General features: G+C 48.0%; 1 protein-coding gene across 1 annotated transcript; it reads left to right on the plus strand.

The window, feature by feature from the left end:
• The first annotated feature begins 2,838 nt into the window (after positions 1 to 2,838).
• Positions 2,839 to 21,252, plus strand: IFRD2 (interferon related developmental regulator 2). The gene is given in 16 exon segments (XM_033140594.1): positions 2,839 to 3,093; positions 12,797 to 12,913; positions 13,894 to 13,914; positions 13,917 to 13,977; positions 14,829 to 14,953; positions 15,919 to 16,004; positions 16,006 to 16,065; positions 16,067 to 16,078; positions 16,238 to 16,288; positions 17,484 to 17,665; positions 17,976 to 18,081; positions 18,715 to 18,852; positions 19,482 to 19,590; positions 19,593 to 19,609; positions 19,737 to 19,832; positions 20,813 to 21,252. Coding segments are annotated over 16 exon segments (1,308 nt in total). The 5' UTR covers positions 2,839 to 3,047; the 3' UTR covers positions 20,894 to 21,252.
• The last annotated feature ends 1,896 nt before the right edge of the window (positions 21,253 to 23,148 follow it).

Raw genomic sequence — 23,148 nt, forward strand, 5'->3', positions numbered from 1 at the left:
GCTCTGGTTCGCCAGAAGTGGCTTAGTTATGCTGGCCACATGAGCCGGAAGCTGTACGCTGGCTCCCTCGGCCAGTAACGCGAGATGAGCGCCGCAACCCCAGAGTCGTCCCCAACTGGACCTAATGGTCAGGGGGTCCCTTTACCTTTACCTATCCCAACCAATTTTGTTTCCTTGAATGTATTTACATACACATTAATCAAAACAAGGGCAATTCCAAGATACCGGCAAATGTAAGCCACCTTTTCCTCCTGACAAGCAGAAATTCAATAGATAAAGCTTTCTCCAACAGTAACAGGGCATGCACCTGTTCAGTTTCTTTCTGTTATGCAGCAGTAGAACGTTAAAAGGCACTGTCAATGTCACACTTGAGGTACACCCTGACAGCATGTTCCTAAGCATATTTGCTTACAAGTTCTACTAAGTTCAATGAGACACTCTAGTTAGTAAATGTGTTTGGGGTTACACCCTAACAGCTAGATCTTATCATGCACACATGGGATGGTTCCAGAAGGGCTTTATACAGATTTCTGGGAATATGGGAACACCATTTAGATTGCCAACTATTTAGTTCATTTTTATATGTTTACCATCATGACAGACACTGTTTGGATGCTATGCATCTGGCACTGAACTGTGTTGAATCGTCTGAACAATCAGGCCTGATTTTTCTCTGTGTATGATTGGCACACTAGCTTTCATGCACTTCTGCCCCCAGGCATGGTTCCACTGCTTGCCATTCACACCAGTGGGCAGAGCTTCACACAGAATGCACATGGGCTGTGGTTTCTGTCTCTCTGAAAGCCCTGCCCTTTATGTACTGGGCATGCACACCGATATTTCTGTACCCATACACATGCATTTTTAAATATGCAATTCACCGGAAAAACACAATAGCAAATGTTACTAGTCCTTAGTTATGCTTCACAATAGGCTTGTACTTTCAAGGGATGCAGGATGCAGGGGGGGGGGGCGATCTCCATTTCACTTTTAAGAAACAACAACACTGGAATTTGATTTGGTGGAGTTGAAGTAGGAGGTGGAAATGCACAACTGCAATGAAATATTGAAATCATTGTCGCACTCAAACCATTCATTTAGAACACATGGCTTCCCCCAAAGAATCCTGAGAATTGTAGTTTATCCCTTGTAGGACTACAATTCCCAGCAACCTTAACAAACCACAGTTTCCAGGAATATTTGGGGGAAGCCATGTGCTTTAAAAGTTTAAATCGATGGTGGGATTGTGACCTATCATATTGAGGTCTTGTGCAAGATCACTGGATTATTGTACATCTGGTGTATGTAGTGATGACAGACTCCCAAGGTAATCTTGCACATTGTGAACCAGGTTGTTTGAATCCAGGCATGCTTTCAGCATGTGGCAATAGGTGGAGACAAGCATCTTTTGTTTGGCATTGGAAACAAACCCTGTGCCCAGGTAAGGAGCAAAACAGAAGTATGGATGTGGCATTAGAGACCACCTGCCAGAAACAGGACACTTGTGACAAACCACCCACCATGAAACAAGAGAGCTGCTGATTACTTTTCACACCAGCCGTGACTGTGGATGTGTAACAGGTGATACATATTTATTGGACTTTCCATGGTAAAGGGAACCCAAGATTTGTTCACATATTTATTGAAGCACAGGATGCCGCTTTGATGACACCAGACACTGCAAAGATGATCATGTGCCAGTTCCACAACAAACTCTTGTCTGGAAGCACCCAAACTTGAAAAGACCCACTAAATTCAACGGCGCGCCCTTGGCAGACGAAAATAAATCCTCTGAGGGTTGTTAGTATGGGCGGATGAGAGGCAGACTTGAGACTGGTGCTTACCAGCGGTGAATAAAAAGGGAAGAAATCTGCAACGGTTTTAGTCAATCCAGAGGAGAGCTGCTGTTCGACGTGGGGGAATCGGAAGAGAGGCCACGGAGCAGGCTGGAACAGGCACAGGAATATAATTAAACACAGGCATATTCGGAAAGGCTGAAGACTGCGGTGGAGCTGCCTACTAGAGAGCAGCCTTCTAGTAGCAACTTTACTAAAGGTGTGACAGGAAGGAAAGGTGCCGAAATTTTCAGAAAGGAAACGAAACTGCGCCACCCACCAGAAGGCGACCACACTATTGCCATACAGTAATGGGCGTGCGACTCCTGTCGCAGGAAGATCCAAGCGGACACCTCTCTTTCCGGTGGATCAACGCAAATGCCTGCAGCTCCTCCACGCCGAGGCTGTGCTCCGATTTCTGCAGCTAGCCTGCTCTGTAATGCCACTGCATCCTCCTGCGGGCAGGGCAAAATGCTCCTCCTTAATGCCGGTCCTTTTAGTTAATGAAACTAAAGGTACCGTGACAAAATGGGACTTGAAAGAAATCCACGCCTCGGTCGCCAAGTGCATCTCTCTCTCTCTCTCTCTCTCTCTCTCTCCCTCCCGTCGCCGGGTTGGGAAGAAACACGTCCTGAACTTCTGCATAATAAAGTTGTGGAATTTAATCCGCCTCCGCCCTCGCTCCATTTCACCGCTAGAGAGCGCGAGCATCAATACATTCCGGCGCGTAACTCTGCACGTCCCCTTCGAGCCGCGCGGGCGACGCCGAAGCCACAGGTCCAGCCCAGGCGCCGAAACGTAGACCGCAGGCTTCTGGGAGTCGTAGTATGTTTGGGCCCTGCCAAGCGTTGCTAGTGCGCGCCTTGATCCGTGGGACTACACTTCCCAGCAAACCCTTGTGGGGGTGGGGCAAACCGCGCGGAGCATCATGGGGCTCGTAGTCCAGCAGTAGCGTTGTCACAAAGCGCGCTGGCTCAGCAAGGCGGGCATGCCAGGACTCCAGCTCCCAGAGGACACGGCGGCGGCGGCACCGGCACCCGCTTGGAGGGAGGAGGAGGAGCGGGAAGAGGGCGAGTGATCTATCCAGGGAAGGAAGATGGTGGAGCAAGCGGCGTGGTTCCCTCGTCAGGCAGCGACCGGCCCCGTCAACCCGCAGCAGCGCAGAGATTCCTCCGGGCCCCGAGCCGCCTCCTGATAACCGCCCGCCCGGCCATGCCCCGCTCACGCCGGGGCGACGGAGCCCGCCGGGGCGGCCGAGGTGAGCGCGGGGAGTCGGGGGTCGCTTCTCGCCCTCCGTCCAGCCGGGGTTTGGCCGGGAGTTAGGGTGGCGGGCGCGGGAGTCACTCTGCTTAGGGGAAATAGAAATCCGGACCAGGCGCTTCGTCCGCGCGCGCTTCTGCTTCTTCTGCTTCGCCCGGGGATCCCGGACAGCTGTTGCGCCGCGTGTCCGGACGAGGTTGGCGCGCGTTCTCCTGCGGGGCAGATCTCCGCCTCCTCCGTCCAGACCAGTCTCTGCGCTGCCCATTTCTCTCTTCCGCAGGACGGAAGGGCCCGAGGGTTGATGTGGTAACGGGGTACGAGGAAGGCTCAGTAGGCAGCTTCCCGGGCAGCCTCCGCGCCTCGACTATAGAAGCGGGAGCCGCCCGAGCGGAGCTTCTCCAATGAAGGCATTTTAAAGGAGGAGTCCGGGTGGTCTCCGGGCTCATTGGGAGCACGGCTGTCCCCAACCCCTTACCACGTGGCCTTTTAGAGAAGCCGCCCGGCTTTTCTGTTTCCTTGTTCTCCAGTTGCACATCCTGTCCCAAGAAGACGCCTTTCCCTTTCTCACTTCCTAATGGCGCGCTTCACTGCAGGGCGCGAAGCGGGGTGCCAAAAGGGCTTTAGCCCGACGCTTAAAGCCCTGGCGGTGTTTCCGAAAGTGACACGTGTATCTCTGTCTCATGTGCATGCATCCCCCTGCGTGCGAGGCGAAGCACATGCGTTCAGGCTTCCTGGTTTGCCCTGCTGTGAAAGTGCTTCTGAAACTCCCGAAGTGGCTTTGGCCTTTGCTGCTGGGCTTCGCAGAGGCATCTGGTTGTCCGCTCTGGGTAGCATGAGATTGGCCTTTATGGGGCTTTGGTATGATCCAGCAGGGCTGCCTATAACAGTTGAACAATGGAAAACAATAAGCCACAAATTAAGCCTTCCAGATAAGAGGAAGCTGGAAAGAAACACAACTTGACAGAAGTAATTGCATGTTCCTATAGCATACATTTGTTCTGAAATGCTTATTCCATATCCTCTGGTTGCCACTTTCTAATCCCGGAGCAGTTCCTAGGGCAAATAGGGATGCATCTGATTAATCCATATGATAAACTGATTGCAGTTTGCTGATTTCTTTGGCCACTTAGTAAGAAAGAATGTCCTTGATTAGCACTTGTTGCTTTTATATAGCATAGCTTGGCTACTTGTAAGCCACAGTTCAGGCACGTGGGCTCACCCTTTTCTCCATTTGCATGCTCATCTAGCTTGTCTTACAGTTGGATGCTGAGCTTTTCCTGTTTGTTCTGTGATGGAAGTCAAAGAGTTAGATCACTGCTGCTGCTGTCTTAGTTCTTACTGAGGTCATAAACCTATTTTGTGGTCCATACCACTTCAGGTGGGTGAGATCCCATAATTTACCACCACCACCCCCATCAGGGGTCGCCAGCATGGTGCCTACCTATCCTGGCAATGGTGCTCTTGAGGTCTTCCCCTGGTGCACCTCTCTCTTATAGCCCCATGGATAGGTCATGAGATGGATGAAGCTGCTGCCAGTCAGTGTAGATAATATTGAGCTAGATGGACAGGTGGTCTGACTCGGTATATAAGGCAGCTTCCTAGGTACCTACTTCCAAGCTTGTGTCTTTTCAAGGCTCATATTACCAGTAATTCTACTCAATCTGATATTTACCCCTGTAAAAGCAAAGTGTGTGTTTGCACTCTTTTTTTGGGGGGGGGGGAAGCAGAGGGGAGGCTGATCTGAAGGAGAGAAGTGACTTTAGGGGTGGTGCCTATTGCATGTGCTCAAAAATCCAAATGTGTCCAAGGGCTTAAAAAAGTTAGTGACCCCAGACATGTAAGACAGTTCTCTGTACATAGAAAATAAGGGAGAAAAAATTAAATTGCTCTGCATAGAGGGGCTTTCAGTCTGGTGGCAGCCTGAAATAGTACAGTCCTGCCATAGTATTCATACCTCGGAAACATCTAGGCTACAGAGAGTGATGGTTAAACTTTCTAGCTTCCAAGTCCATATGTTATATACCTTGGTGTAAATCTCTTATCAGGTGCTTTGCTTTCTTATAACAACTATTTGATGACTGTGTTCTTTGAAGTGTTTATTTAAAACAAATAATAGGCTCAAACTCAGAGTCAAACTCTCTCAAAGCAACTTCCAGCATAAAAAATTCCAATGTGTAGTTGATAATCTGTTACTTAGATCAGTGTTTTTCAACCTTTTTTGGGCAAAGGCACACTTGTTTCATGAAAAAAATCACGAGGCACACCACCATTAGAAAATGTTAAAAAATTTAACTCTGTGCCTATATTGACTATATATAAAGTAATTTTCTTGAATTTTTCAATTTTTCCCACGGCACACCAGGCAACATCTCGTGGCACACTAGTGTGCCGCGGAACAGTGGTTGAAAAACACTGACTTAGATGCAGTAACATTACCAAATTAGTGTTACTGTTGGTCATTCAAATAACAAACATTTCCAGTAAAAATTATAAAATCAGATAAGCAGCTTTAAATTAATTCCTCTGTTTAAGAGAGATAGAGAGAAGGCAGTTTTAAACAAATGGCTCTTAAGGGCCTCCAGTGATGGGACCGTACATTGCTCAACTAGAAAATAATTTTACAGTCATGGGCCGCCACTGAGTAGTTCCTATTCACTGCTACACATGAAGCTGGAACAACTGTGAGAATTGGAGTAATAACGCTTGGGTGAGAAGTGAAGCTCTGCTTTAAGCAATCTAAGCTGTTTGTGTCCAGACAGCTTCAAGTTATAAGGTGTAATAGAGCAAATACGGGAGTGTGTGCAATTATAGAAGGCATGCATTACAGTAGCTTTATCATCCTGTGTTTAATTCTTCAAAGTCTGTAGACACCTGGATTGACTGTATCTCATGCTGGTCAACCCCTGTGTAAAATTATAATCCTTGGCTGGAATTACCCGCTGTGTGACTTCTGTGTACCTTCTGGTATAGCCCAGGCCAGGTCAGTGTATGGTTCAGTGGGCCATGCAGCATTGCTAGCCATCTAGGCAAACTTTCTGTTGTGGGTGGCACAATAAAGTGAAATTATCCAGCGGAGTCTTTCTGGAGGGTTGGAAACAATTATATTTGTGGAAGGGTGGCTTTGCATTGTGCTTTTTTTTTTTTTTTAAGGCACACTGTGCTGCTTTAAAAATTGCCTACAATGCGGTAGGTGGGTGGGGGAGGGAGGGAGAAAGAAACATAGCACTTTGTGACCTTTACAGGTGTACTAAACAAATTTGTTTGCCCCTAAGAACACACAGCTGTAAGTGTCCCAGTCCTTTTGTGTTTACTTTTTGACATCATCAGCAGGAGAAGCACCTGCTTCGTACCTGTCTGCTGTGGAACTCTCTGGGAATCAGCATCTGTCTTTCAGCTTGACTGTGGTGTCAACTGGAAAGCGTGCAGTACTCTCTCTAAGCTGATGCTGCTTATGTAACAGTCTGGAAGCATGTGTATCCTGGGTGCTGCCATGCTCAAGTAGAATGCTTTTTAGGATGTTAATGTGGGGGCAGTGCTTGCAGCATGTGTTGTTCTAGAAACCTATTGGAAATTGAAGCCTTTTTGTTCTGTGGCAATCGACAGTATCCTGGCCACGGTTATCCATGCTCGAGTAGCATCTTTGGCTTGGCTACTGCCTTGCATTGTTTGTGGGGCGAAAGAGCTCTCGGAAGGCTGATTTGGTTTAAAATACAGCAGATAGGCTGCTGTCTGGCATGGACTACGTGAAACAGATCTCAGGCTTCCTTACATTTTCAGCCATAATCGAAACTGTTCTTTTCTCCCCATGTTTCTAAGAGGTCAGGCCTTTTCTGTGGTGGCGGCTGTCTGCCTGTGGGTTGCCTTTCCTAGGTCTGTATGCCCAACACCCAGTGTTGTGTTTTAAGCACCAGGTAAAAACATTTTTATGCACCTAGGTCTTTTAGTTCAGTGTGTGGATAGTGCTCTTTATTTTGTTGGCTGCCTCTCTTTCAATTACAGTATTTTAGTTGGGTTGGCTGTGTGGTGAGATGTACTCTATGCTTTCTATTTAAGAGGTCTGTGACAGTATCCTAAAAAGAGAAAGCCAATTCACTTACAGAAATGTCCTCATTTAGAAACCACCATTTTGTCTCATCTTGTATTTTGTCAAGTACACCTTTTACACTGGAGCTGCCTCCCAAACTCATTTCAGTAGTTTCCCTCCCACTCTCCAAATGTTGTTGTGACTTTTCCTCACAGGCTTCCTTGCCAGTTCTAGTCCCCCCCTTTTTTATAGCCTCCCTCTCTCTGCCTCTAGAGATGCTGGATTCCCATCAGCTCCCTCCTGCATTGCCAGTAGCCAGGAATGGTTGGGAGTTGCAGTCCAGCAATACCTGAAGGCCTGCAGTCCCTCATCCCTGCGCTATCTAACACCCGTGTATTGCTTTACAGAAGACATTTGCAAGGGCAAGGCACAGTGGGTGCTAAGCATTTTTACATCCTGTTGATTCCAGTGGGAGAGTTAAGCATATACTGGATTCTGTTCTGTGAGTCTTAACCTGTTTTATGTGTGTAGTCTATCTTTATCTCCTGAGCTTGTAAGTCTTTGCCATCTAAGAATCCTGGCCTTTTGCTTTCCAATGGGCTGCTCTTGACAGGAGTACACCAGAGGCCTAGTCAAGGCAAATACCACATGCCCAAGAGTGCGGTGAAAGAAAAGAGTGCTAGGGACATGATCTACACCAGAACCTAACTACACGCCACGTTATGCATGTGATTAGTAATCATGGGGAAGAGGTAGGTACCAGGATCAGCACAAAGCAAAGGGAAATGCAAGCTCTTCTTCCACAGCCAACAGTCTCCATGAAATTCCCAACCCCAGTGCAGCAATTAGCATTGAGGCAGCAGTGCTGGTCCACTAGAAAAATCCCCAAGCCAGTAAGAAGACAATTCCTTTATTAGGACTTGCAAAATAGCGAGGTGGCTTTTAAGTGATTTCAAAACTCCTCATCAGGCTGGGTGTTAAGCAAAGCAGATGGGGATGGGTGGAAAGGAGGGAGGGAGGGAAAGCTGGCTTGACAGTCTGAAGCCACAGCTGCCTTTAATCACACTCCTTAAGGCAGGAGTCCTGTGCTGGAGTAGATTAGAGGCTTAATTGGATTAGGCTGCACTAGGTGGCATGAAGGTGTTGGTGAGGACCGCCCTGACATGCCTTCAGGAGCCACCCCAACCCCCAAATGGTACAAAGCCGCTCTCTCCTTGCAGCTGGGCAGAACTCAATGTACTGTTCTTTTGGCATCTGCAGAGCAAAGCATTTGCAGCCTCTGAATAAACACAACCTCAGCCAGATGAGTATGTTAAAGTTCGCACATGCATCTCCTCCCCCCCCCCGCCCCCCCGCTAGTTTTGCTGGTAAATTATTGTTCTTGTGAGGGACACCGTGTGAGACGAAACCCTTTGCCCTGTTGCCTGTTTTGGGGCTGGAGTGCCTGCGTCCCTTATTGGCAGCTAGCAACCCCTGGAGTTGGAGGCGCAGAATGCTTGCTCCAGCCTCCCTTCCTGGGTGCTGCCATGCTGCCCTGTTCATTGTGGGGCCCAGCTGTGTACTCAGCAATCTGCTTTTATCTGGCCGGTGCCACCAGTGCAGCCCTCTCCTTGTGTGGGGCTTTGAGCCAGAAGCCTCTTAACCCTTGAGTGGCTGCTCCCTTGGTGCCACGGCTGCTCAGCAAGCACCGGCTGCTGCTTTGGGTAATGATTCAGTCGTGTTTAGCATCCCAGCTATTTTGCAGTCTAGGTGGCTGCTAGGGGGCAGGAATCAAATTCCCTTTCCTCCTTTCTCTCTTCCGCCATAGCCCTAAAGCAGGGGTCAGCAAACTTTTTCAGCAGGGGGCCGGTCAGACTTGGGGGGGGGGGCGGACTATATGTTGCCATGATTATTACCTGCATTTTTGGCAAAAACCCTTATTGGGAACCAACCCCAGCATTGCCCAAATGTGATTTTTTTTGGGGGGGGGGTTCCATCATACATTCACGCTGCTTCCTTTGCATTTTATGCGTTGACAGTTATTTTTTATATTGTAGGGTGGGGATGAGGTGGGGCTGAGGTAAGCGCGCCGTTCCTGTCAGCCCTGGAGAGTGTGTGTGGATGTGTGGGTGAAGGGAAAAGCCGTTGGCCACGCTAAGTCAGGCCGGCACTGCTCAAGCAAAAACGTTTTTTCCCCACGTGAGGGAAGACGAGGCGGCGGCTATTTACCTTTCCATGGCTCGCACCATGTAGCTAACGAGCGGCCTCCCCAGCAGAGCACACAACTCTTAAAGCGGGGAGCACTGCCGCCACAGACACTGGCGGGCGTCACTCCCGAAGCGCCTCCAAGCCCCTGCCACCGCAACTACCCTTCCTGAGGTCAGTTGCCAGCAGCTCCATGGTGGAAATCCTAAGTGTGGCTCCTTTTCCCTCTTCCCCGGCCCCCACCCCAGAAGAAAAGATTGCTGCGTGCAACGGACAGAGAAGGGGCTTGTCTCGAGCAGCCACCCGCCTCACTTTTTACCCCCAAGCCAGGCTGAGTTGTAAAAAACTCCCCCCCCCCCGCGCACGCGCTATGCCAGCTGCCTGGATTCCCAGACTGTCCGCGGGCCTGATCTAGAAGACAATTGGGCCTGATCCGGCCCACAGACCTTAGTTTGCCGACCCACGCCCTAAAGCCTCAGTCCTTGTCCTTTTCTAGCCTTGTATTTTTCAGTCTTTGGCATTTCCTCGGCTCTGCTGTTTTTAATAGGAGGATAGCAAACAGATTCGGTCTCTTGTGCAACCCAGAAGCCAGGGTGTCCTAACACATTTCATCAGGCACAGCAGTGCTTTTCTACGAACGTGACGTCTGAAACAACGCTGTTGAATTGTTCTGAGCAGTTCGACTGAGCCATTGTCTGCCAGCTGTAACAATAGCCTCGCTTTTCTGTACAGTTCTGCATTGGGCTTGCTTTCTGTCCTTTAAAAATAAATAAATTAAAAGCTTGTCTGTCTATGGTAGCTCGTTTGACACTATCATGGCAGCATCTTCATTGTTCCATGCTAATCCCCACCAACACATTTGGGCTGCATCCAGCCTAATGGATCACAGCGAGCGTAGCAGGGGAAGGATGGGTGGCCCAGCGTAGCAGCTTGGCTGCCTTCCAGGGCTGCTTCCTCCTTGGCTTCTGCTTGGGGCTAGCTGGGGTGACAGAGCTCTCTCAGGCGGCTCAGCTGCTCCAGGGTGCCCTGCCTAGGAACCTTTGCACCTGTCCGTCAGGGTAAGGCAACTGCTGCGATCTGTGGGCAGATGCGGCCCTTGAAGTCATTCTGCTGCAGCAGGAATGAAATTAACACAGTTGTTGGTCCAGTCCGGTGTGATTTTGATTGGCTGCTGATGCAATTCAACAGTTGGGAGTGTGAACTTGGACCTGTGAAGCATCTGCTGGAATTCAAGTTTATTCAAGGCCACACTCAGTGGCACTGAGTCGTCATTCTCTTTGCCTGGTTCTCCATGAGTCTGTCAGGAGTGTTGAATGACAGTGATGAAGATGGGGAACGGGACAGGAAGCTTAGAAGCATAGTAAAGTAATTTGCACACAAATAATAAATAGCAACGGTGATAGTGTAGACCAGGGGTGGCCAACTTCCAAGAGACAGCGATCTACTCACAGAGTTAAAAACTGGCAGTGATATACCCCCTTTTGCGGGGTTCAGGTCAAAGTTGATGAGCTTTTTTTAGGAAGGAGGAAGGCCCATTTTGGGGGGGTTCAGGCTGAAGTTGTTGAGCTTTTTTAGGGAGGAGAAAACCACGTTTTTTAAGGGATCCAAGGCAAAAGTGTTGAGCTTTTTGGAGGGGAGCCATACTATATTTGATATAGGCGCCAATCTCATGCAGATAGCTGTTTGGACATGTTGAAGGCTTATAGTAACTTGCATGTCTATTTTAAATTCCATGTACTGATGGGCATTGTATTTGCAATGGGAACAGGTGGCAATTTGTTAATAGTATAGTATTGTTTTTCTATCTTTTCTGTAGTTCGCTTATTTTTTTCTTTCTCTTTTCTGTTCCTTGTTAAAGCTGCAAGCAAATAAAATATTTTTTAAAAAAGCTCTGGTCCCTTAAAGTCAGAAAGCGTTAAAAGGGGCCCCCCTTCATCCCCTTCCATATGGTTCCGATTATCTCCTGGTCCAGGCCTTGAACATTTATCAGTAGGGTGTGTCGAAGCTGACAGTGCTGACTTTAAGCAAAGGCAGTAGCCGGCTAATAGCTATCCAGGGATGTCAAGGGATTGGGCAACTCATCTTGCTTTAGGTGAGTGGGAAAACAGGGCTGTCCACCCTTTCTTTCCTGACAGTTGACTGCAGTTTTTTTCTGCAGCAGAACTGCCCTAGCTTACTTTACCATTAAGGCTTATGCGGTACAGTCTTGGACAGTATCATTGTTCAGTGGAGCTTGTGAGATTGAAGTTTCATAGAAGCATCTTGGACTTGTTCGTTACAACAAAAAGAAGCATAGTTGGTTAAAATGAAGATGCCATTTTGGTTGTTGTTTAGAAGGCAAATGCACACACAGTTAACAAGTCGGGGTGCATACAGATGATCACTTACTAGGCAACAGCATATCACAGTCTGCATGCAACTACTTGATAGGGCATATGAGCCCATATAACCAAACCATTCTGCAGTTGCTTGTTTGTCTGTACAGTCATACCTCGGAAGTCGAACGGAATCCGTTCCAGAAGTCTCTTCGACTTCCAAAACGTTCAGAAATGCAGGCGCGCCGGAAACAATAGCAGAAGCCGAGGTGAACGTTCGGCTTAAAAAAAAAAGTTCAGAAACCAGAACACTCACTTCTGGTTTTCAATCATTAAGGAGCTGGAACGTTCGACTCCCAAGGTGTTCAGGAGCCGAGGTACGACTGTGTTATCCCTGGCACATGGTTAAAAGTTGTTTCTGCACAAGTGCAAAGTAATGAAATGATTATCTGTATGGGTTCCACGGCATTGGCCTGCCAAATGGTGAAGATTAGACAAGGGCCATAACTTAGTGGTAAAATATAGGTCTCGGTTCAATCCTTGGCATCTCCAAATCATCATCATCTCATCATCATAATCTGGGCGGCTCACAACAGAATATTAAAAACACGATAAAACATCAAACATTGAAAACTTCCCTAAACAGGGCTGCCTTCAGGTGTCTTCTAAAAGTCAGATAGTTGTTTATTTCCTTGAGGCCGTTCCACAGGGCAGGCGCCACTACCAGAGAAAGGCCCTCTGCCTGGTTCTCCGTAACCTCACTTTCCACAGTGAGGGAACTGCCAGAAAGCCCTCAGAGCTGGGCCTCAGTGTCCATCTGGGAAAGATTTCTGTCGGAAACCCTGAGAGCACTGCCAATCAGTGCAGACAACACTGTGCTAGATAGGACAATGGTCTGGCATGGTATATTGCCGCTTCTGTGCTCCCGCTTTCCCAGATTCTGATTAGGTGTAGAAGTGTGGCAAATACCTCATCTACTTTGAGTGGGCGCTTAGCTTGTTAAGTGGCGGATTTCATACCATGGTAAATTCCCTCTTTGCAAATAGTCATCTTTAATCTCCCTCAGTCACAGGTAGGGAAAAGGAAGATACTGTCTCATGCTCCACATTCTTCAGATAGGAAGTCATATAGGTGAGCGTCTCACTTGTTCTCACCTTTTTTCCCTGTCTTCCTCTTAGGAGCCCACCGGATTGCAAAGATGGAGTCTCAGGCCAGTGATGATGATGCAGCCAGTGAAGTGCTGAGTCACTACAGCAGTGCCAGTGAGACGACCAGTGTGACTGAAGAAGTGACAGGTGAGGGTGGGCAGAAGTTAGTGACGGAAACCCTGGCCTTCTGTGTATTGAGCAAAACTTTAGATTTTGTAAACACCACTTTCAGACCTCAGGAAGCTCCGCACAACATAGTGGTTTTTCTTCCTGGAATGTTTTTTTCACCCTTCAGATTTTAGAGGGATGTGTGCATGTGTGTGGTAATTTTGGGGGGGTGGGGTGGGGAGGGGAGTTATTGAGAAGGAAGACTTGCTGCTCTACAAAAAAGATTGGGGACAGGAGAATACATGAGCTTTTTAGCAAAACTTCCATCACATGTTCAGGTTTGTTAGAATCTCCTCCAGGTCATAAGACAGGGAAAGGTGACATGATTTGATTATTTTGGGTTGCAAATTACATCAGCAGATAACATCTGCAGACTAATTCACAAGCTTGCAAAACAAAAAAACAAAAAAACTAACTCACACAACAAACTGGTATGTGGAGTGTCTTAGAATCAAAATAAAGAGTTTTAGGATGCTGTAATGGATGTGATATACCCCACCATGTGATCACATGATAGGCACACTTCCAGAGACATCGCTTTGTAAACATTGTATGAAATTTTTCCACCGAGTCGATACGCAAAGTGGCTTTCAACAAAGCAATTAAAAGCATGGATGGTTTTTAAAAAATGGTTGTGGGTGGTTTGTTTGTTGGTTTGTTTGTTTGCTGTTACTGAAACTTCATTAATTACAGTATAATTCCATTTGAGCCGATATAGTTAAATGTCACAATTCATAACTCAGAGTGGTCAAAAGCCTGTTGCACAAGTGTCTTGAACAAAAAAACCTGTTGATGTGCTAGGATAAAGAATCCACTGGCAGTTCTGCCAGCAGCGGTCAGACTTTCAACAATTGTTCCCCTTTCTTTAGGGGTACAAGATCTGCAGGCCGTGGGTCTGGATGGTCCAATCTTACTTTGACGCTTTCCTCCCCTGCTCCCTTTTTTCTGCTTTTCCACAGGAGGTGAAGCAGTGGATGAGCAGCGCAGCAAGAGGAGGTGGAAGATAAACTGAAGGAGTGCATTGACAATGTGATGGACAAGAGGTGAGGCTCATCGGCTTGTTTTAAGCTAAATTCAGATGTTGTGCCAAACCGTGGCTCTGGAAGCTTATTCCATCCCTCCTGAGGGTGCTCAGTCCTCCCTGGATTGTTGTTGTTGTTTCCCCCACCCCTTTAAAGTTTTCCCTCCCAAAAGTTATTTTTAATTCTGGAAAGTAGTTTTGATTCCTCCAAGCCTGCTCTTACATACAGAAACATAACACTCATCACTTGGGCTGCCTAAGAGGAAGCGGTCAGAGAACTGTGTTCCCTGTTAGCATATAGACAGCTTCAGCGGCAAGCTGCCAACCGGGATAGGCTGGGTGCAGCTCCATTGAGAAGAACTTGGCAGAAGTGCACACAGGGCTTGGCACTTCTCCTCACTACAGCAGTATGAATTACTGCTGCCCTTCTGGCCATGCAGCCTCGACTATGCAGAGTGAACTTCTGAACTGGGGTGGTGGTCTGCACAGTCTGCAGAACATCATTGACTTAGCATGTGTTCTGATCTCTCTTACACCATGGAATTAGGAGGTGCACACTGGTATATATCATGTATACTTCTGGTGTATTTCCTAATATACAGAAGTGGTTGGTTCTGAGCCTCTGAGCTATGTACACACTGCCCTCCCCCAGTCACAAAAAGGTGTCTCTTGTGCAGTTCAGAGCGCATGCTGTGTACCATTAACTTCACACTGAATCAGTATGATTTTGTAGCAGGTGAAGAATTTGCTGAAGTCTTCAGAAAGATGAACTGTTCAGAGCGAGCTGACTTTATTTGGCACTCAACTTGGATTCTTGTGAGGAGGGCTGCTCTTGTTATGACTCCCATCTCTCTCTCTTTGACATCTTTCCAGTGCCAAGACACGGCAGGTTGCTCTGGAGAGCCTGCGGCTGGCCTTCTCCTCCAAGACGCTCTTTGACTTCCTGTTGGAACGCAGGCTCACCGTCACAGACTCCTTAGAGAAGTGCCTGAAGAAAGGTGGGTCTCTGCAACCTTTAGCACAGCACCTTTATGTAATACAGACAGACTTGATCCAGCCTAATCAAAGCACTTCCAAGTCCCATTTGGTTTTAGCAGGAGAAAGAGCACCTGTTTGAATCTCTCCCACTGAAAACAACTGGGCATGAAAGTGGTTTGGGTGGATTGTGTTGGCAGTTTCATACTTTTCTAAAGAAGGTAACTTCTGGTCATTTTTATTGTCCTTTTGTAATATGATACTTCTGTTAAGCATAAAGATTGTGAAGTTACCATATTTGATGTAAACATTTCCACATAAGTTTTCATCCGTCGTTAACAACCACCTTATAAGATAGGCTAGTGCGATTATCCCCTTGTTACAAGTAGGAGCAGAGGGCGACTGCAACTTGCCCCAAGTTTACTGTGAATTTGAACCACGGCTTCCTGGCTCTCTCACATAATGAGGCATGTTAGTGCGGCCCTTCTCCCATCCGTGAAGGACTGGTAGGTTTCTGTGACGTCCTCCATTGTTATAGGGCAAAGGGATAGAGCTTTATTTCTCTTTGGTGTTCATTTTAACACCTTGCATGCTTCTTGCCTGCCCTCTTGATGTTGCCTTTGAAATACCCTCTGCATCCGAGATGGCGAGTCATTGCAACCCTCCCAGATAATGAGCTACAACTCCCATCAGCCTCAGCCAACATGGCCAATGGTCAGGGGTGATGGGAGTTGTAGTCAGACAACATCTGGAGGGCCACAGATCTTTGTCCCAGTTCTACATCCTGTAGGCAACATTTGCCTTTAAAACCACTTGGAATATATGTGAGACAGTACTGTGCCAGGGCTGAAAAGATGCCACTTCTGGTGCTCTGTGCCCCCGCAATTCTAAGTTTCATAACTGTCCTGTGTTCCCTGTTTCTTGCACATGACTAGCTAGCGCTGTTTTTGAAAGGGGGAAAGGCAACTTATTCTCTTCCTCCTCTCAGGTAAAGGGGAGGAGCAGTCCCTTGCTGCTACTGTCCTTACACTACTGTGCCTTCAGATGGGCTCGGGGCCCGAGGGGGAGGAGGTGTTTCCGCAGCCTGAAGCCCCTCCTCACCACCATCATCACAGACTCCTCGGCCAGCCCAGTTTGCTCGGCAAAGTGTGAGTATCACCTCTTTTCTTCTGCCTCGGAGGCAAACCTTGTGGGAGGGGGATGTTACTGGGGACTGCTGGGAAGTGGTTTCTTAAAATGGCTACTCGGAATGGCTTTGACGGTTGCCGTTGTCCTGTCTCCTTTTTCTCTTCCATCTCCCCTGGTAGTGTGCCACTGCTCTTGGGATGTGCTGCTACATCGCTGCTGCAGACATGGAGGTAACTTACACTAATGCTTTAACTGGACAGTCAGTAGCCAGTGAAGCAAGAACCTAGATCTCCCTCCCCCCTGTATGGGGTGGTGTTGTAGTTAGAGTAGCCAGGCAGGGGTCAGCAAACTTTTCCAGCAGGGGGCCGGTCCACTGTCCCTCAGACCTTGTGGGGGGGGCGGACTATATTTTTTGGGGGAAATAAGAACGAATTCCTATGCCCCACAAATAATCCAGAGATGCATTTTAAAGGATACATTCTACTCCTTAAAACCACGCTAATTTTCCTGGACCGTCCGCGGGCCGAATTTAGAAGGCGATTGGTCTGGATCTGGCCCTGGGCCTTAGTTTGCCTACCCATGACTAGAGTGTCAACACCCTGTCCTTTGAATACTGATCCTTTGGAGTTTGTCAGGGTCTAGATTAGTTGTAAGAGTCTCCACCATGCTCTCAAATTGTTTCAGAGAGTATTTGTTACTTTCTGAAAAGAGGTTAGCCAAGTACTGTATTGATCCCCTTGTTTTGGGGAAGTCCATTCGTTTTGCATTGAGAAACAGCCCCTTGACTACTGATTCTTTGCATAAACTCAGTCTATTGAGACTCCTCCACAGTCCCTTCTGATTAAATAGCTCCTGGTTTTCCACCCACATTTTTTATCCCATCCTTCTCTCTGGTATACCGCTTAGCCATTGCTTTTGTAGCTACACGAGGACTGACCACCTTGCTACAGTTAGAGCCAATTCTTTTGGATCAGCCCACAGAGGTGGGACTAAGATGAGCTGCTCTCTGCATTAGGACATGGTCATAGCTGGACTACCTATTCAAGTTGAAACTGGTGGATTAAGGCTTCATTCACCAAAATTGACTCATTCTTCATGCGCAAGAATACTTAACAGATTTACAAGGGAAAGCACATACTGTAAGTGCTTTGGGTGTGTGTTTCATTTCTAGAATAAAAGAGAACAAGAAAAAGCACTTTGGGTGCCATAGAACTTTAGGGCTGCAGTCGACCCAACTTTCCTGCATTGGCAAACCTGGCTCCCTCAGTGTTGATTGCCAGCGTAATGTGAGCCCAGATTATGTGCCACCCTGAAGCCCCAGCGTAGTTCGCCCAGAACTTAAGATACTCTTCTGGTTTATTGTATCCTTTTTAGTTCTCTTATTGTTTCTGTGAGAACTGACCAATCACTTCCCACTCCCTTCAGGACTTGGTTTCCTGTCTTGCCTGCCTAGAAGGCATCTTTGGCAGTTCCTGCAGCAAGGATGCCAGCTTGGTGCCCTCTCATCACAGTCCTGTGCTCCAGACCTTGCATTGCAATGCACTCCAGGCATGGTCGCTGCTCCTCACCATCTGCCCAAGCACCCAGATCAAGAAGATCCTGGACAAGTGAGTGTTGAGATTGAGTGCAGGGAAAGTGGTGGGGAAGTAGCTTGATGATCAGGATGGGGAAGGGGTGGCTCATTCTGTGGTTAGCCATCTTACTCTACCTCCACTGTTGGAGGTGCAGTAAGCTTCTGAAGGCCAGTTGCTGGGAATCAGAAGCAGAGGCGGTGCTGTTCCTCTCTGGTCCTCCTTTGCGGGCTTCCCATGGGCATCTGGTTGGCCACTGTGAGAACAGGATGCTGGACTAGATGGGCCACTTGCCTGATCGAGCAGGGCTGTTGTAACATTCTTACCTTGTGCTCTCCTTCTACAGTCACTTACCCAAGTTGCCTCTGATGCTGTCCAGTGATAACGTCAACCTTCGGATTGTGGCAGGTGAAACGATTGCACTGCTCTTTGAACTGGCTCGAGACATGGAGGTAGGATATAGCACTTACTGATACATGCATGCCACGTGTGAGGTCCCTCTTGTGCTTGGGACCATTCTCTGTTGGAGGCAATATTGCACTGAATGCCAGCTTCTGGGGAGCAGAAACATCTGCTGCCTTCACATCACAGAGCCCTGTGATTGCCCATTGCGAGAAACAGGTTGCCCAACTAGATAGGCCTTTGGTCTGGTCCAGCAAGGATCATCTTGGGTTCTTGTGGTCCCTGAGGCCTTTGCCAATAAGCTAGGGGGTGGGTGGGGGGACTTAAGAAGATCCCTTCTGGAGCAGGTCAATCACCCATCCAGCCTCCTGTTCCTACAGTAGCCAATCAGATGCATATGGGAAGCCTGCAAGCTGGTTGGAAGACCCAGTGAAGAAAATAATAGTCTTGACAGCAATTCCAAATCTTATCAACTTCCAAGTTGCATTCCCTGTGTGCGCACGAACACACACTCTCTCTTAGTGTCTTAGGATATGATAATCATTTGAGGCAAACCCTGCAATCTCCTTTGGCTTTGTGTTGATAAACAACTGCCTTAGAAAATTCAATCTTGAGTAAAATGCTGTCCCACTCAAAATCTTCTGCTTGACACCGTTCAGCTCCTCTCATTTTTTCGGCCATAGGAGGATTTCTTTTATGAAGACACTGACCTGCTCTGCACAAAACTGAAAGCCCTGGCCACAGACAGCAACAAGTACAGAGCCAAGACTGACCGGCGCAAGCAGCGCTCCATCTTCCGCGATGTGCTGCATTTCATTGAGGTGCCTTGCCTGGCTCATGCCGACCTTGCCTAGTTCAGAAGAGGGCTCCTCCCTCCGCATTGCTTCAACCCTTAGATTTCCCAGAAGAACAAGGCGCAGGGACTTGAGGGCCTTTATATACGGTAGTTGCGTTCCTTTAACTCCAGCTTGGTGATGCACAGGCTGCAACTATTCTGAGGGAAAATGCACTCTGTGCATGTTTAAGAGGCATTCTCCTCTTTTTTTGCCCCCATAATGTTTCGTGTGCTCCAAGCCTATGACTAGGTCTTCAAAATCTGTCTTAGATTAAAGCTCTGGGCTTACCTTCATGTTCCTGGAAAGAAAGGAAGGGAGCCTGTCCGTAGAGGGTTTTCTCTGTGAGCACTTAGGGCAGCTCTGCTGTCCTGCTTTTCAGGGCATAGTATCCATGAAGCCCTCTGTGGTAGGCACTGGGGTAGTGCTGGTGCTTGCATGAAATGCCTGTGAGTGGCTTTCTTCTGCTGTGAGGTAGTGTCCATGAAGCTGCCACCTTAACAAGCATTCAGAGAGACAACATGGTGCTGAGCTTTGCTCGTGAGATGTGGGTGGGATGAACTTCCGCTCTCTCTTTCTCTACGGAGTCTCCAGCTGCCTTTTCTTCCCTGCTCCAGAATGGGGAGTGCCATGAGGAGACTATCAAGTTTGGACTGGAGTGTATGTATGTGGACAGCTGGGCAAGGAGGAGAACATACAATGCCTTCAAAGAGGCTCTTGGCTCTGGGTCAGGCACCACCTTCAGGTAAGGGCAGAAGAGTCCACATGGGGCTCCTAAGGTTTATTCCTTGCCTTTGAGCTGGTCTACCTGGGCTGCTGCTCTCTGGGCTCCAAGATTTCCCACCTAATGGATGTTGTCGTCTTGCCCACAGAACAACGAGCTCCTGCGTGAGATATTTGAGCTGGGGCCCCCGCTAGTGCTGGATGCTGCGGCTATTAAAGCCAGCAAGATATCGCGCTTTGAGAAGGTACGTCAGGGGTGCTCCTAGTATTTCTGCTGCCGTTGGCTCCCTCGCTTTGCTTTGTTAGGTTTCGATTTTATTTTCCTCTCTGCAACACCAGCAGACCTGTGTGCATCTTTCCCCACCAATGGCAGCTTGCCATAGTAACAACCTTTAGGTTATGTGACCACTCTGGCCCTCTAGAGAAATGTGCAGTGGCAAAGCCAGATTATGGCTGAAATGCAAGTCTTCAGATGGTGTGGAGGTGACATGTAGAAACCAGTAAATGTGTATGTGTAAGGACTCTCAGTGGTTGCTCATGAGGAATCAGGCTGACTCCAAACTTCTACAAACTAAGTTCTTTATTGTGCAGATATTTACAGTGGAGCTACAGTAAAAACGTCCAGCTCATCCCTCTGCAGAGTCCGGGAATGTCTGTTTCCAGTTCTTGGTCCAACATAAGAGGCTCGGGATTCTGAACCCCCCTCCCCCTTCCACGTCCTTCCTCCCTGCGAAAACGGGGCGCGGAAAAAGGTCCCTGTCCCCCCACTTCCTGCTTGGTGCTGAGGCTCTCCAACGCTGTCACAGCCCCTGCCCCGACTTCCTGCCTCCATCTCCCCCTCCCCACTGGAGGAGCGGTCGCTTCCTCCGCTCGAGGAAGACGACGAACTGCGTACCGGGGACGGCGGTTCCCTGTACTGCAAATGACCCGGGAACGCTACCTGCTGCGGGAGGGGGGTTTCCTAACAGTATGTTTTAAGGCAGGGTGGTGAGAGGTGTGTGTTTGTGTGTGTGTGTGTGTGTGTAATATAATAAAACCAGGTACTGGGGGGGGGGAGAGAAGGAGAGAGGGTTCTTGCCATGCCTGTGAATGCCCCTGAGGCACGGCTAGCAACTTCTGCAGACGCAATGTTGGACTACATGTCTCTTTTGGTCTGATTTGGCAGAGTTTTTCTGATGTTCCCTCAGCTAATTTCCCCCTGTCTCTCTTTCTGCATCCCCACCAGCACCTGTACAACTCGGCTGCTTTCAAGGCCCGGACGAAAGCAAGGAGCCGTGTTCGAGATAAGCGAGCCGATGTCCTTTGAGGGAGGCTTGTCTCCTGCTCTTGCTGCTGCTGCCGCCTTCCATACAAGCCAATGCGCTACAGACCTGGAACACTGTGAACCTTGTGGGTGGAGGGAGAGCCTGTGGCAAAGGAGCCCTGTTGCCTTCGCTCTTTACGAAAGCTGGGCTTGTGCCATGCCCCCCTCTGCTCCCCCACCATTGTCTGGGGCTTTTATAGATGTACAGAATAATATTTAAATGTCTCGAATGTTTGAATTGTGGCGGGGTGGCAATGGGCAGGTGCCATTTTTATTTTTTTAACCAAAAAAATCTAAGCGAGGTTGGGTAGTAGGGAGGCTTATTTTTTCTCCCCACTGCTTTTTTAAGCCAGTGATCCTTTCTTTAAAAACAAAACAAAACGCCCTATCTTTTCCCATGTCTCTGATGCTGAACACATCCTGCAGTTGCCGTTGCAGTGTGCGCAGTGAAATCAAGGACTAGATCTTCCCACCCACCCCTTCTGCGGTGAGAACTTCCAGTGAGGTACCCAGTGCAGGAGGCTGGCTTAGTTGTAAGGCTAAAGACTGCAGTTGTCCAGGATGGAGGTGGCAAAGTACCGGCTTAAGGATTGGTGCCTTGGGTTCTTCCCCTCCGGTGTTGAAGATACTTTGCCTTTGGGTTGAATGAAATGTACACTAGAAATCAGTGTGGTTGTTTATTAAAGGCTGGGCTGACAGCACCATGAAAGGGGCTGTACCTCTTCTCTGCTCATGCAGCTGCTATTTTGTACAGCCTCTCTCTGACGCCCTGCCCATCACTGTCTTAAATTCTGTTCTCTCACTTGATTATAACGCTCAATTTTGCTCCGCACTTGCATGGCTGCTGCTTCACTTTTCTTCTTCTTTTTTGATGGCAGAATGAAAAGCCAGCAAAAGCCTCAGGGCAAAGAAAGGGCCCGTCCTCTGGCCGCCCTGGCAAAGCTCCTCCTCATAGTGGGGCATGTTCCCCTGCTGTAAGAGAAGGGTTATGTGGCTTATTTGGCTGGTGTAAAGTTGGTGTGTGGTGCTCTGCCCTGCTCAGTGGGCCCTCCTGCCTTCAGAAAGCTGAATTCTGTGAGCATATATTGCATAATTTATTTTAAGTCTGCTATGTGGTGGTGGTAGGGAGCTATACAGGAGCCCCAATACCTTGGCAGCTGCAATTCTTGCTATCCCTCATCATTTTTTGCAAGTGCTTCCTCTTCTGTGCAGCTGTAAAGACTGATATCCAGTTTAATATAATAGGAAGCTAGTTGTATTATGTTTCCATTGATTTCAGTGCGGCTTAGGTGAAACTAACTTAATTTGGATCAGATCCTGTATAAATATATACTATGCTTGTGCTCTCTCTTTCATTCACATGCTTCTACATATTAGGAGGTTGAATTCTGTGCCTAAAATTAGTCTGTGTTTGTGCACTCAGCACAGAATCCTAGCCCTGCACTTGAGTACCAGGAAATCAGCAAATGGAGGAATCTGGCAGTATGAAGAACTGCCGCTCACCATTTTGCTTCCCTCATTTGGTTTCTCTGTATGTATTTTTGGGGATTTTGTCATCACAAATAGGATAAGGGTGCGTGTGTGTGTATCTATAAAAATCTTCAAACCTTTGCTGTCCAGACTGGAGACATCGTCACAGAGCAAAGTTAATGGAAAGTACGCTTTTTCTCCTGGTACCTTGATCTATTGATCTCTGAAACACATTGCCTCACTTTCATAGTGTTGTCAGCAGAAAATGCCCACGTTGGCCTATTTGGCTTTAAATCGAGAGAAAAATATTAAACATAAAGTGGTAGGTAAAAAGCCATATCCCTCTCGACATGACCTCATCAGCAGTGGGTGTATGGGCATAGAACTTATGTCTGGGGGTTCAAGAGTTGCAAGCTTCATAGATATTTGCAGAATTAATCAGGGGTGTCCTGTTGTGCGTCCTGCAGCTCAGGAGCTGTGCCGTGCCTTTCCTTACCATGCATTCTCCGACTCCAGCTGAGGTGTGCAGATCTATACAAAGAATGCATGCAGTACTATTATTATTATTTATTAGGTTTGTTAGTCGCTTGCGACCTGAAGGTCTCCAAGCGACTTACAGTACTGCCATGTAATATGTACCCCCCATATCACAAGACATCTTGAGTAGTTGTTCCCAGAAAGCAATTGCTCAGAGGATTTGCCCTTGCCTAGTGCCAAACCAAAGGGTTGTCCTAGCTCTTGTGGTCGGGCCACCTGGGATTCTGCTGCTGGCTTCCTGCCATTCTTTT

Source organism: Lacerta agilis, chromosome 2, assembly GCF_009819535.1.
Source record: "Lacerta agilis isolate rLacAgi1 chromosome 2, rLacAgi1.pri, whole genome shotgun sequence".
NCBI classification, from domain to species: Eukaryota; Metazoa; Chordata; class Lepidosauria; order Squamata; family Lacertidae; genus Lacerta; species Lacerta agilis.